This window comes from Eumetopias jubatus, unplaced genomic scaffold (genome assembly GCF_037043125.1).
Source record: "Eumetopias jubatus isolate StellerSeaLion01/CBP00866 unplaced genomic scaffold, mEumJub1_p1.0 scaffold_8, whole genome shotgun sequence".
Classification (NCBI taxonomy): Eukaryota; Metazoa; Chordata; class Mammalia; order Carnivora; family Otariidae; genus Eumetopias; species Eumetopias jubatus.
Window position 1 is genome coordinate 10,804,627 of NW_028274814.1, and position 12,921 is coordinate 10,817,547.

Below are 12,921 nucleotides of genomic sequence, written 5' to 3' on the forward strand. Positions count from 1 at the left end.
AAGCTCCTCTATTCTCATCCACTTATTCATGGGAATAAGGTTTCTCACACTGATATCTATAAAAAGTACTTAACTTCTATAGAAACGAAAAACAGCAATATAATTGATACTGAACATTCATCCCTTTATCCTGGAACAAATCAGAGGGGGAAAAAGGTTTCATCTGTTATCTCATTAAGAGATGTTTCCCCCCAGATTTTTCTTTTTTAAGCTTAATACCAATATTGATAATTTTAATGTTTTTAAGTTGTTTTAACCAACTGTGTAATTTCTTAACGCTTAAGTGCCTTATGATGACAGGATATAAAAAATTACTTATCAATTTATAAACAATTTGTTGAAGAGAAGTATGAGAGAGATCAAGAAGAGACTTATAGAAATATATTATAGCAGGAGAAATCTTTGTGGAGAAAACAGAATGGGAATAGTTCATGGGGAAAGACAAGGAACAATGTAAAATTTCCCAAATGTTAAAAAAGCTTATTGTATACCACCAAGAGTGAACCCTAATGTACACCGTGGACTTGGGTGATAATGGCATGTCAATGTAGGTTCACTGACTGTAACAAATACACCACTGTGGTGGGGGATGCTTCCACTGGGGGAGGCTATGCATGTGTAGAGAGTATATAGGAATTTTCTCAATTTTACTGTGAACTGAAAACTGCTCCAAAAAATAAAGTCTGTTAAAAAAAAAAGCTATTATAAAAATCGGGGTGCATGTCCCCCTTCGGATCCCACTTCCCTTCTTTTCCCTCCCATCCTCTTTCCTTTTACTCTTTTTTTTTTTTTAAGATTTTATTTATTTATTTGAGAGAGAGAGAGTGAGAGGGAAGAGGGTCAGAGGGAGAAGCAGACTCCTGCTGAGCAGGGAGCCCGATGTGGGACTCGATCCCGGGACCCCAGGATCATGACCTGAGCTGAAGGCAGTCGCCCAAACAACTGAGCCACCCAGGCGCCCGTCTTTTCTTTTACTCTTATTTAGTTGCCTTTTCTACTTGGTTTATTTGGACCATATCTGACCGCCTTCTACTAAAGATAACAATTTTCTACAATTTTCTTCTGAATCCTGCAGTTCATTAATTGTATGGATATATTGTCTAGAAGGTCTTTCAGATGCTATTTCCTGTCAGGTTCTGCAGTATTTTGTCATAAACACCATCTTGGTTTTCTCCTCTTCACTCATACTAAATCAGGGCAAGATTGTTCTGTAGGCAGTAACCGTCAACAGGCAAAATCTGTGGTTCGCCTTGAGCTGTACTCTCTTTGCATCTGTGTGGAGGATATTTTCTCCTTAGGGTTAGGTCTGAGGGGTTAACTGACTGCCCAGTTCCTACTTTCACTGATCTTCTAACCTTGGGTTTTTATGAACTAATATAGTAATTACAAAGCTAAACTTCTCAGCATACACCTTCACTAAAGCTCTTCTGTACTGTCCGGAGCATTTTGTGCACTGGGACTTAATCTTAAGGTGGCACCATGCCACAGTCTGCATCCTACACCGCTCTCCTCTTGAAGCTGGAAGAGCAAAGATGATCTTCATTTTTGTATCCTCCATAAATAGCGCAGGTTACACGTGTAAACAGATACTCCACAACGTTTGCTAAAGCCAAGCAAATGGAGTGAATTCCACTAAAGGTTCATCATATAAGTCAACCTGGGAAAGACATTCAATATTTTGAAACCTGTTGAGAAGAACAAATAAATTGTTCAGAATCTTAGCCTTTTCCTTTTTTATAATTTCTGGTTAAAACTAGTTCTTCATGCACAGTTTCTAACTAACCCTTGAAAGAGTTCCTAGACAGCACCCTAATCCATGTGGGCCCAAAGATCAAGCCTATAGGCTCATAGATGTAGCCCAGACAAGGGAGTGGAAGCAGATATCAGTAGGCACTACTCTGTTCTGGGATTCGCCACTACGAGTAAATGTTGACAATTACGTTTAAAAATAACTAACAACCCAAATGAAATACAGGATGGATTTGGATTTTTGAATTAACTGCTTGAGACACCGCTTGAGGAGAAAATCTAAGGCAATTAAACAAAAGAATCTCCAGATTTCGTTTCCATAAGAAACTTCCTCCGGAAATACTCTTCTCGAGGATTTGTTATTCTTTTGGTGTAAACTTAAAAAAATGTTCCTGTTAAAAACTATCAAAGGGTCTCAGCATACAGGTTTTACAAAGGGACTGTGGGTATTTCAAAATTACAAAGCCTCCCTTTTAGGAGTCATGATATCAACATAGGAATGGTCATAGTCTACTTCAAGAACAAGGCAAGAGCCCTAAGGGTCAGCATGCTGAAGTAGCTATTCATGCAGAGCACTGGCCAGAAGATAGATTATCCAACCAAACACTGAGAAAATGGAAATACTTAAAATCAGCAACCTCAAAAATGCCTCCACTTCCATTATGGTCTCTAAATGTGATTGTAAATTAGAAGAATATACTTGTATGGCTTTTAAGAACATATTATTATCCAGAAGATATCAGCAGGGAGGATTTCTGCTTCCTCCTATGACAGAGTAGCTCGCAGTTGGACCAAAGCTCCACAAAAACAGCTAGAAGAGCTGGATTAAAATATATCTGTGCAAAGGGCTTTGGAGAGCTATGGAGGCAACCAGGACTCAAGGGGCCAAGATCCAAGAGAGAAAGGAACCATAAAGAGGTGCTGAGACATTCTCAGAGCCACAGCCCCTCCCTGCCCCCGGTGAGAGGCTGAGAATCATGGCAGAGGACTTGAATAGGCACCTCACAGAAATGGATGTTTACATGGATAATAAACATTTGGAAAGGTACTCAAATCTTTGGCAATAGAAAATTCAACCTAAAACCACAGGCGATACCACTACACATTCACAGAGAATAACTAATTTTATTTATTTATTTATTTATTTATTTATTTTTTACTTTTTAAAATAATTTTTTATTGTTATGTTAATCACCATACATTACATCATTAGTTTTTGATGTGTTCCATGATTCATTGTTTGTGCATAACACCCAGTGCTCCACGCAGAATGTGCCCTCGCCAATACCCATCACCAGGCTAACCCATCCCCCCACCCCCCTCCCCTCTAATTTTATTTATTTTTTAATGGCAACACCAAGGGCTGCCAAGGACTTGTAATAACAGGAATTCTCATACAATACCAATGAAGGCAAATTATGCAATCACTTTGGAAAACTGCTTGGCACTTTATCCTAAGGCTAAATATGTGCATAACCTGTGATCCAGCAATTGTAAGTATATATACAAGAAAAAAGTCTACATATATTCAGCAAAAGACAGGTATGAGAATATTCTCAACAGCATTACTTGTTAAAGCCTCGAACTAGATAAAAAAATCAAATGTCCATCAATAATACAACAGATAAGCTTATTCTGGTACAATCACACAATGGAATACTAAAGGACAAAGAAAAAGAACAAACTATGGACTGCCATATGCAACAACATGAATGAAGGTAAACACCAAAGAGTAATGATGATTCCATTTTATATAAAGTTCAAAAGCAGGAAAAGCCAAGACCAGAGAGGTTGGAATCATGATTATCTTGGTAATGGGGCTCAATGGCTGGGAAGGGTATAGTGAGTCTGCTGGTATACTATTTATCTTGATACGGGTGGCAGTTAAATGGGATGTGCACTTTGTAAACATTCATAGCGTGCAGTTATGTTTTGTGTGCTGATGCATTAGATGCCATGGCAAGCTGCAGATCCACTAACACCTATTTTCCTCTTCCTCCTCTTGGTTAATACAATACTATGGCCATGTTACACAACTCTTGAGCACCATTTTTATAGACTCAATGTGAAAGGTTCCTTGTGGAGGAACTGTAGAAGGTGGGGACTCTGAATGTAACTCCCAACTGTAGTTATGTGTATGGTTGTTCAGAGAGAGATTGCTTTTGTCGGCTTCTTGGGTAGCTCAATATCACCATGTAACTAAGTTCTGGCCAATGGGATGGAAGCAGAAGTAAAAGTATCATTTCTAGGTCTTTCCAGTAAGAAATCTGGTTGTACACTTCCCTGGCTCTTTCCTCCCTCCCTAAGGACTGGAGAATGGCCAGGTGAAAAAGCTGCGCTGGGCCCAGAGATAGAAGCCACGTGTTGAGGATGACAAAGCTCCCTGTGTCTGGACTGGTATGTGAGGAAGAATTAAGCTTCTAGCTGGTTTGTGCCACTGATTTTGGGGAGTCTCTTTGTTACAAAGCTGAGATGGTAGCCTAAATAACACAGGCATTAAATCATGCCATTGAAGGTAGTTATGGTTTGAAAACTTTGTACAGTTGATCCCTGAACAACTCAAGGTCCATTTATACACAGATTTTTTTTTTGATAAGTACAGTACAGGACTATAAACATATTGTCTCTTCCTTATGATTTTATTAATAATGTTTTTTTCTACCTTACTTTGTTGTCAGAACACATTATGTAAGACATATAACATACAAAATATGTGTTAATTAACAGTTTATGTTATTGGTAAGGCTTCCCAATCAACAGTGGGCTATTAGTAAATAAGTTTCTGGGGAGTGAAAAGTTATACACAGATTTTCAACTGCATAGTTGGTTGATGCCCCTAACCTCTCCCCGAACCCCCAATGTGTTATTCAAGGGTCAACCATACTTTTACTGTTCATTATTTGTCAAACACAATAGTATTTAATTGCTTTGTTGTCAGTGAGCCACCACAAAACCTAGAGATGACTCTAGAAAAAAGCACAGTGCAAAGGAAAGAATATTTTCTCATGAGGAGGCTGAGAGTATCCTTCTATTTCTGCCTCTAGTGATATGGGCCTTAGTTTTTTTTTTAAAGATTGATTTGTTTTAGAGAGAGAGAGACAGAGAGAGAGAGAGTGCACAGGGGGGAGGGGCAGAAAAAGAGGGAGACAGAGAATCCTCAAGCAGACTACTCCCTAAGCATGGAGCCCAACACAGGGCTCGATCCCAGGACCCTGAGATCATGACCCAAGCCAAAAGCAAAAGTTGGCTACTTAACCGACTGAGCCATACAGGCACCCCAGGACTTGATTTTTTTAACCTGTAAAATATAAAGGTTGTCTGGATGTCCCCAATGATCTAACATTCTTTGACTTTCCGAAAAAGACTTAATGACCCTCATGCAATTACGGTTGGCTGGAGGCCCCAGTGGGAAAGGGCCTATACTTCTGTGACATCCTTGTACATATGACTTGAAGGAAGCCTTTTCACATATGGAGAACAATGCTTTTTATACTGTAGACTGTAGAATTAAACCACAATAAATTGTACCTTTTCTAGGTGCTCTCTCTAGTTACCCCAGCATCAATAAGCATCAAATATTAACAACAGCAAAAAGGAGTGTCTTTTTAAAACACGAAGCAGGGGTGCCTAGGTGGCTCAGGTGTTAAGCGTCTGCCTTCAGCTCAGGTCGTGATCCTAGGGTCCTGGGATCAAGCCCCATATTGGGCTCCCTGCTCCTCAGGAGGCCTGCTTCTCCCTCTCCCACTCCCCCTGCTTGTGTTCCCTCTCTCGCTGTCTCTCTCTCTCTCTGTCAAATAAATAAAATCTTAAAAAAAAAATAAATAAAACACGAAGCATTAATGACCCTTTGTGCATCAAGGTATCTTGAATTAATGTAGCCAAATGGAAATAAGGACAGAAGAAGAGGATTAGTCAACAGACACATATGCTTTGGATGCTGAATCCAAAGAAACAAATGGGTTTCTTTTCTTTCTAAATCCTTCAAGGGCCTATTAGTTGACATATGACCTAAGAGTTGGGTTTGTGTTTTTTTGAAAGGAATACATTGGCAATATTTTGTGAGACAGTGAATGATGTTTGTTAGTATACAGGTGACACTAAAAAAAAAAAAAAAAATCCTCCATACTTTATATGGTTTAACTATATACAAGTTATCTTACCTGGGGGTTTTTAAATACAGCATATTTTTCCTCTTTCTCCAAAAACAGCACTTTATTTTCTGTGTCTCTTGTCCAGTCTGATAAGACTTCAACAACATTTTCATGGTCTTCAAAAATCCTTTCTGATGAAACAAGAAAAAGCATTCTTTCAGACCCAAAACATTAGGCTTTCCAACAGAGAAATAAGCTAGTACTGAGTTAAACACAATGCTTCCGACCTTTCATTGGTTTTTAGAAATTCCTAATTCTTACATGATGTCATATTGTAACACCCCTATTATGTTTCTTATTCAGTGTCAGGTCAATTTATTTGCCATAAAAAAAAACACGGCAGATGAACATACAATATCGTGATAATGGCCAGTCACTGCACTTTTTTCTTATTAGCATTTCTAACTTTAAATAGTCCCAGATGGAGGTAAACATCCTATCCGTAAGGAGGACCATGAAGCAATAATTGGTCAAACAACTCTGAATGAAACTGTGAGACATCTGATATGTTCTCTAAAACAACCACCCCTGAAGACTCTAAAAACAATGTACGCATATCTGAACCAAACCTAAAGGAAGGCTTTCATTTCTCTATTTGACTCAGAGAGTTAAAAAGTACTTCAAGAGATTATTTCAGTGTAGAACTTACTTCAGAAAAACAAAAAATCACTGAAAGCTTCTAAAGCAGGCAATTCTGTATTCCACCAAGCTTAGGAGAAGTAACAAGAATATTTCTTTAATTGCTTTTTTACTTTTTTTTTTTTTTAAGTCCATTAATTTCTACCAACTGTCTTTTGCTCTTTGGCGCTAAGCCTCGTCAACTAGACAAAGTGAGTGGGGATGGTGGAGGAGAAATGAACACTGATGTACTACGGCAGAGTTATGTTATAGTTTATTTATTTATTTATTTTTAAAAAATATTTTATTTATTTATTTGAGAGAGAGAATGAGATAGAGAGAGCATGAGAGGAGGGAGGGTCAGAGGGAGAAGCAGACTCCCTGCTCAGCAGGGAGCCCGATGCGGGACTCGATCCTGGGACTCCAGGATCATGACCTGAGCTGAAGGCAGTCGCTTAACCAACTGAGCCACCCAGGCACCTTATGCTATAGCTTAAAGAAGCAAACTCTAATGAGACATTAGCTGCAGATACGCAGGCCCTCCCACAAGCTGCTCAATTTACTAAGCATGCAGCAAGAGGTATCATCCTGTCACTTTGTTTTCCTTATGGAACCACTAGAGAAGTGGCAATGATAATGCTGACATCTCAGGGGGGCCTGGGTGGCTCAGCTGTTAAGGTTCTGCCTTCGGCTCAGGTCATGGTCCCAGGGTCCTGGGATCGAGCCCCGCATCGGGCTCCCTGCTCAGTGGGAAGCCTGCTTCTCCCTCTCCCACTCCCCCGGCTTGTGTTCCCTCTCTCGCTGTGTCTCTCTCTGTCAAATAAATAAATAAAATCTTTAAAAAAAGATAATGCTGACCTCCCCCAAGGTGTGGCCACTTGCAACAATCCAAGTCTCTTCACAGAGAAATGAAGAGGCGAGCACTGAATCTGACATAAGGGGAGTGATTTGTGCCAAGTCTTGATAGCCTTGAACCAAATTCTTCTTAATAATAGACCAAAACCCATCATAAAGCAAAAACCCACAGGTTTTTTTGGAGCACAGTCTATTATGGGGGATGGGACTTACCAATTTGTAGTTCTGTATAGATTTCATAAAGACACCAGTCTACGTTGCAGTCACAATGGGTTTTCTCAAAAAGGTTGTCTAGAACGTCTCGGGCCAATTGCTTCTCATCTACCATCAGTGACTTAGTGCTGTTATCATTCATGTGCACCTTAACAACAAGCTGAGGATAGAGCCACAGAGCACCAGTAAATTTCTGCAACTGGAGAAGGCCACGGAGATTAAGGTTTCAAAGCTGCTACTGTTTCTGCGAATTTAAGTAAGAATGTGTCCTGCAAAGTCACTCAATATGAATTCAGATGCTCAGTACTTGTCTAAGGTGCTAAGAATATAGAGGTAGAGAAATCAGTTCACAAAAACAAAACAAAACCAAAAAATGCCACTCATAATAAAGTCTTTGCCCAGCCTTCGGGCGCTCTGCATTCTGGTGAAGGAGACAGGAAACAAGCAGAATCAAAGAAGTGCTGACTTCCTGCTTTCATGACATCTTTCTGGCACTTGTCCGGGTTCATCCTGGAGCCCAGAAGCATGTCTTGATTCAAAGTGTGTCTATAATAAATTCTTCTCTTTTGTTTAGCTGGAGCTGAGTCCTATTTCATGCAACCTGAGGGTTCTAAGATACTGGCAAGACCAAGCTGGTTACTCTACAATTGTTTTGAAGGTCAGGGGTACAAGGGACACAGCACCACTGAGAGCCCTGACGGGGGCCGAATAGGCTGTGCCGCAGCAAAACATATTTGAGATTAGAGGTGGATTAAGCAAAATGAACGAAGACTGAGAAACAAGCTATTACGGAGGCATGCAGGCAAATCAGTGATCAAATTTACTTTTCATTTCAGTTTTTAAAAATTCTACTGTACTGATTTCACAGTCAAATTAGTCATTATCCCATTCCAAATCTGGAGGGTCTCATGGGAGCAGAGTTTACTTATCTTCAAAAAGACATAGGATTTCACTGTTTTTTTCCCAGGCAACTTGGCAAAGTTATTAAATCTTCTGACCCCCCCCCCCAGAGAGACCATGATTCTGATGTAATACAACAGAATTAATTCATGAAGTAATACAGCTAGGGTCTGGATTTTCTCTGACACCTGTGTATTTGTAGTGTATTTCTAATTATGGTAGTTGTTATTTATGAGTGCTACTGGTTATAATGGTACTATATATCCAGTTTTCAAAAGGAACCCTGGAAATGTGCCCACTAAGCCTTAATTTATGTTTAGGGAAGATTTCCTACAACTCCTTCTGGGAAGACCCGTGCTTTTATTTTATTTTTTACCAAGATCACTGATCCTACCTAATTAAATGGGAAGTAGGTTTAGAGTCAATCAAGTTGGAGTCTATCTTTAATCGCAAGGCCAGAAGGAAGTGTTGCGCTTCCCTTTTCAGACAGCGCTGCCTGACCATCAGCCCTCTGTGCCTGCAACTATATACACAACACACACCCGTGGAGGACGCCTGGAAACATTGTCAGTCAGAACAACCTGATACTACCCTTGCTTGAATTTCTATTCTAACTTGAAAAGAGAAGTGTGAAATAGCTGAAGACAAGTTCTGCCTATTCTGTTTGTCTAGGGTTGCTGCTGGCTACTCACAAGTGAGACTTATCCCTACTAAAAATGTGAACAGATGGACTGGAGAGGCCATACAGTTGGTAACATTTCTTCCTCCCCAAAAGTTTGGGTTAGGTTCTTGAGCCGCTGAGAAACTGCCCCTCCTGTCCCACTTCCAAGCAATCTGATCTTGAACACGTTCTGTAGTGAACAGAATGAAGAGCACAGTTCCTGTGGATTGTTATGCAGAGTTACAGAAAACAACTGAGGGTTTGGGTGGAGATAGAAATCTGGGTGAGGGGCTGGCAGGGACCACAAATTGAAGCGCTCATATATGCCTTTTCTTTTCAACACCTGCACACAGAGAGCCAAAACACAGACATCAGGGCAGTAAAAGTGCATTTCCTCTCCCCAGGATCATTCAAATTAGACCTTTACTCCAGGCTTGTCTGAAAAATACTTTTTTTCTCCCTTGAAAACCTATAAAACCTGTAGCCCAGAAACTTGTTGGATAGTTGCCCCCCTTTTTTTTTTATTGTATGTTTGTCTTTTGATGTATTTAAAATGAAAGGCCCAAGTGCCACAATGTCAAAGATACACTCATCTGACCTGAGAAATGAAGCATGGAGGGCTGCACAGAAAAAACAGAAAATCCTCAAATAGCGGGCTTTCCTATGATTTATTTTCTGTGTGTAGAAGGCATACCGACTGCTCCCTGCTGAGAATTACTGCTATAGAGTAGCTACGTGTCCTAAGAAACACTGCCAATGTTAGGATTGAGAAGACTTAATCTCCCTGAGGGAAAAATTTAATGATGTTTGACCACATTTCATTTTTGCGTAGGGATTCTTGAGAAAATAAAACATATGTTTGTGTTTTGTTTTGTTTTTATATAGAGAAAAAAACCTAAACCACATAATTTGACAGTGATGAAAGGTTTTTAAAAAATTTTTGGCAGAAATTGCAAACTAAATTTAATCCACATGTAGTTACGAATATCTACAATTACAGAACTTAGAAAATAAAAAAAAACCAAGAGAAGGCTGGGGACTTTTAGCAAGAAGAAATTATATTTACTATTCTTCACAGCTTCTATCACATTTACAAGCTGAAGAGTAGCTATACCAACACATAATATTGCTAGATCCCAATTATGTGATTCAGCAAACAGAGCGCTTTTCATATCTATGCTGTTTGATAGAGGGTAGAATGACTTAAGCATGGAAAAACCTCCCCTTTCTAATCTGTTACAGTAAAGACTTTATGGTTTTTATAATTTCTCCTTTTTTTCTTTGCAAGTTGTTAAATAAAAGAATTTCCTAGCCCCAAATCCTTTATAGGTTTTTTGCTTCCATGCTAAGATGTACACATGGAGTTGTTCTCCTGTGTCACAGAGCTTTAAAACAAACGAACAAACATGAAATTCACGAGTTTCCAGTTCCAAAAGCTTTGTAATGTAAGCTGTGTACATCATTCGCAATCCAATATGATATCAACATCCCATAGAACACTTGAGGGCCAAGTACTTCAAACAGATTTGATTTCCACATTGCAGATTATATATGAGCACACATCTTAGTTACTTCAGTAATGTGCAAGTATGTCTCAGATAATGCTCACAGGCTTTTGTTTTAAGAGACACATTTGGAGTGTCTGAAATCAGACCAAATATACAACTTGCCTTCTTAATTTTCTTTATTTTCCCACTTGATCAGAGTGGCTTCTGTTTTACATCTTTGTTGAATGAAAATAGATCATGCTTCGTGTTTACTGTTACAACTCACCCACCTAAGTTGTGGAGAAGTTCTCTGGCTTTCTGATACACTGCAGGAAACAGGTGTTATCTCCTACCAGTCGCTTAACCTCATTTGAAGCAAATCGCCTAAGCTAGTTGTCCTACCTTTTTATCGAACAATCAACTTCTCTTTTCACTTCCTCTCTGAAAATAGAGCCAATGTGGCCCCCTTTTTATAGACAATCCAGTGGTTTAATAAAATAGTTTAATTACAAGTTTTCTTTTTACTCATTTCCTTTTGTGTTTTTGTCTTACAGGTAAAGTCAGCGGCCCAGTGCAGCCCATGTTCATGGACAGTGAGCTACTGTGTTAGAGTGGGCTGTACAAAGGGCCACCCTGCTTGTCATCCTTCCCCCTACAATCCATTTTCCACAAAGCAGCCAGATGATCTTTAAAAATCAGATCTTATCCCCAGTTAAAAACCCTCAAATGGCTTCCCAATGCACTTGTAATATACTCCAGACTCTTTCTGGGGTCTGTGAGGCTGTGTGGCCTGGCCTGCCTCTCTGACCTCAAATCCTGCTCCACTTTCCCTCCTACTCAATGGCTCTCCGAGCAGTGGCCATATAGCCCTGCCCAGGACGCTCCCTCACCACGCCCCTGGGGAGCTGGCCTCTTCTTGCTGCCAAGGTCTTTGCTCAAGGGCTGCCTCCTCAGAGAGGCCTCCCCCATCACTAGATCCATCTAGAAGTGACTCAGGCACCCTCTGTCACTTTTTTCTGCTTTACTTTCTTCCTAACACTTACTCCTCCTCTAGAATTTAACTCTAGGTAGGCAGGGACCACACCTGAACTGGTTTACCTCTGTAAACCCAGCACCTGTTCTATGAGATGGGGATGCATCAGTGAAGAAAACACCAAAATCCCCGGAAGAACTTCTGTGGGGGTGAGGAGGGAAGGTAGGCCATAAGTAGGATGAACAAGTAGAGTGGATATTATGTTGGATGGTGATGAGCCCTGGGGAGAAAAAGAAAGTAGGGAAGGGGTGTGGGTACTGGGGGTGTATGTGCAATGCCAGATAGAGAAAGCCTTACTGAGCAGGTGACCATACCTAGGGGAGAAACAGAGAAAACCCACTGGAATCTGGGGAAGAGCTTTCAAGGCAGGGCACCATAGAGCCTAAAGTTAAAAACTGAACCCAAAGGTCCTGAGGCCAGGGCATACCTGGAGTGTTTGAAGAGCAGTGGTGAGACCAGGTAGCGAGAATGGGGTAGGTGGTGGGGGACAGTGGGCAGCCAGACCATTTAGGGCCTTTAAGCTGCTATGAGGATTGGGCTTTTCTGGGTGAGATGGAGTGCCGTGGGAGGCTTTAGCTTGGGAGGGATGAGAAGACAGGGCAGGAACTGGAGCATACATAGAAACGTAACAGTTCATCCACAGCAACAGGAAAGACTATGGACTATTTGTCACAGGTGCAGGCAGGCAGGAAGGTAAATGTGTCGGGAGCTTATGGACCCTTCCTTCTGAGTGCTTCTATTTTCTCAGTGCCACGGGCAGCAATATCATTAGCTGAGAGAATGTGGATGAGAAAAGAGGTATTGGAGATTTTAAAGGAGAGGACAGATAGAAATCATCTCCTCAGCAGCGGTTAGTGGGTGAGTGAGTGCGCTGTTGGGAAGCCCTGGGCGGTGCTGAGAGCCCAGGTGAGTGGGAGGAGAGCTGGATTTAGGGTTTAACAAGGTGAGTACAAGGGGAGAGAAGGGCAAGGCAGCCGAGGATGTGAGACTCCAGTAACTGACCACAGGATTTAATCATAAGTAGAGAACTGGAAAGAAAAATGGTAAAAAAGTTCATGCATGTTTAGAATGAATGGGGCCAGACTGATCTGGGAAGACCCGCCTAGATGAACCCTGAAGGTCTGGATCCAGGGATAGTCAAGGACTATTTACTGAATATCATTCAACATGTATTGAACACCTTCATTCAAGGAACCATGAGAGGTGCTATAGGCGCATAAAGTCTAATGCTCTTCACCCAGCTAGAAGTAAAAA

The 12,921-nt window shown here is 40.7% G+C and overlaps 1 protein-coding gene across 1 annotated transcript in view; it reads right to left on the reverse strand.

Annotated features, from left to right (window-relative positions):
• The window catches only part of APBB1IP (amyloid beta precursor protein binding family B member 1 interacting protein), a 103,794-nt gene that overhangs the window by 35,332 nt on the left and 55,541 nt on the right, over positions 1-12,921 (reverse strand). The window contains exons 6-7 of the mRNA XM_028114137.2: positions 7,587-7,746; positions 5,910-6,031 (exon numbers count right to left, since the gene is read on the reverse strand). Of these exons, the coding sequence (XP_027969938.2) occupies positions 5,910-6,031; positions 7,587-7,746 (282 nt within the window). The remainder of the gene's footprint in view (positions 1-5,909; positions 6,032-7,586; positions 7,747-12,921) is intronic.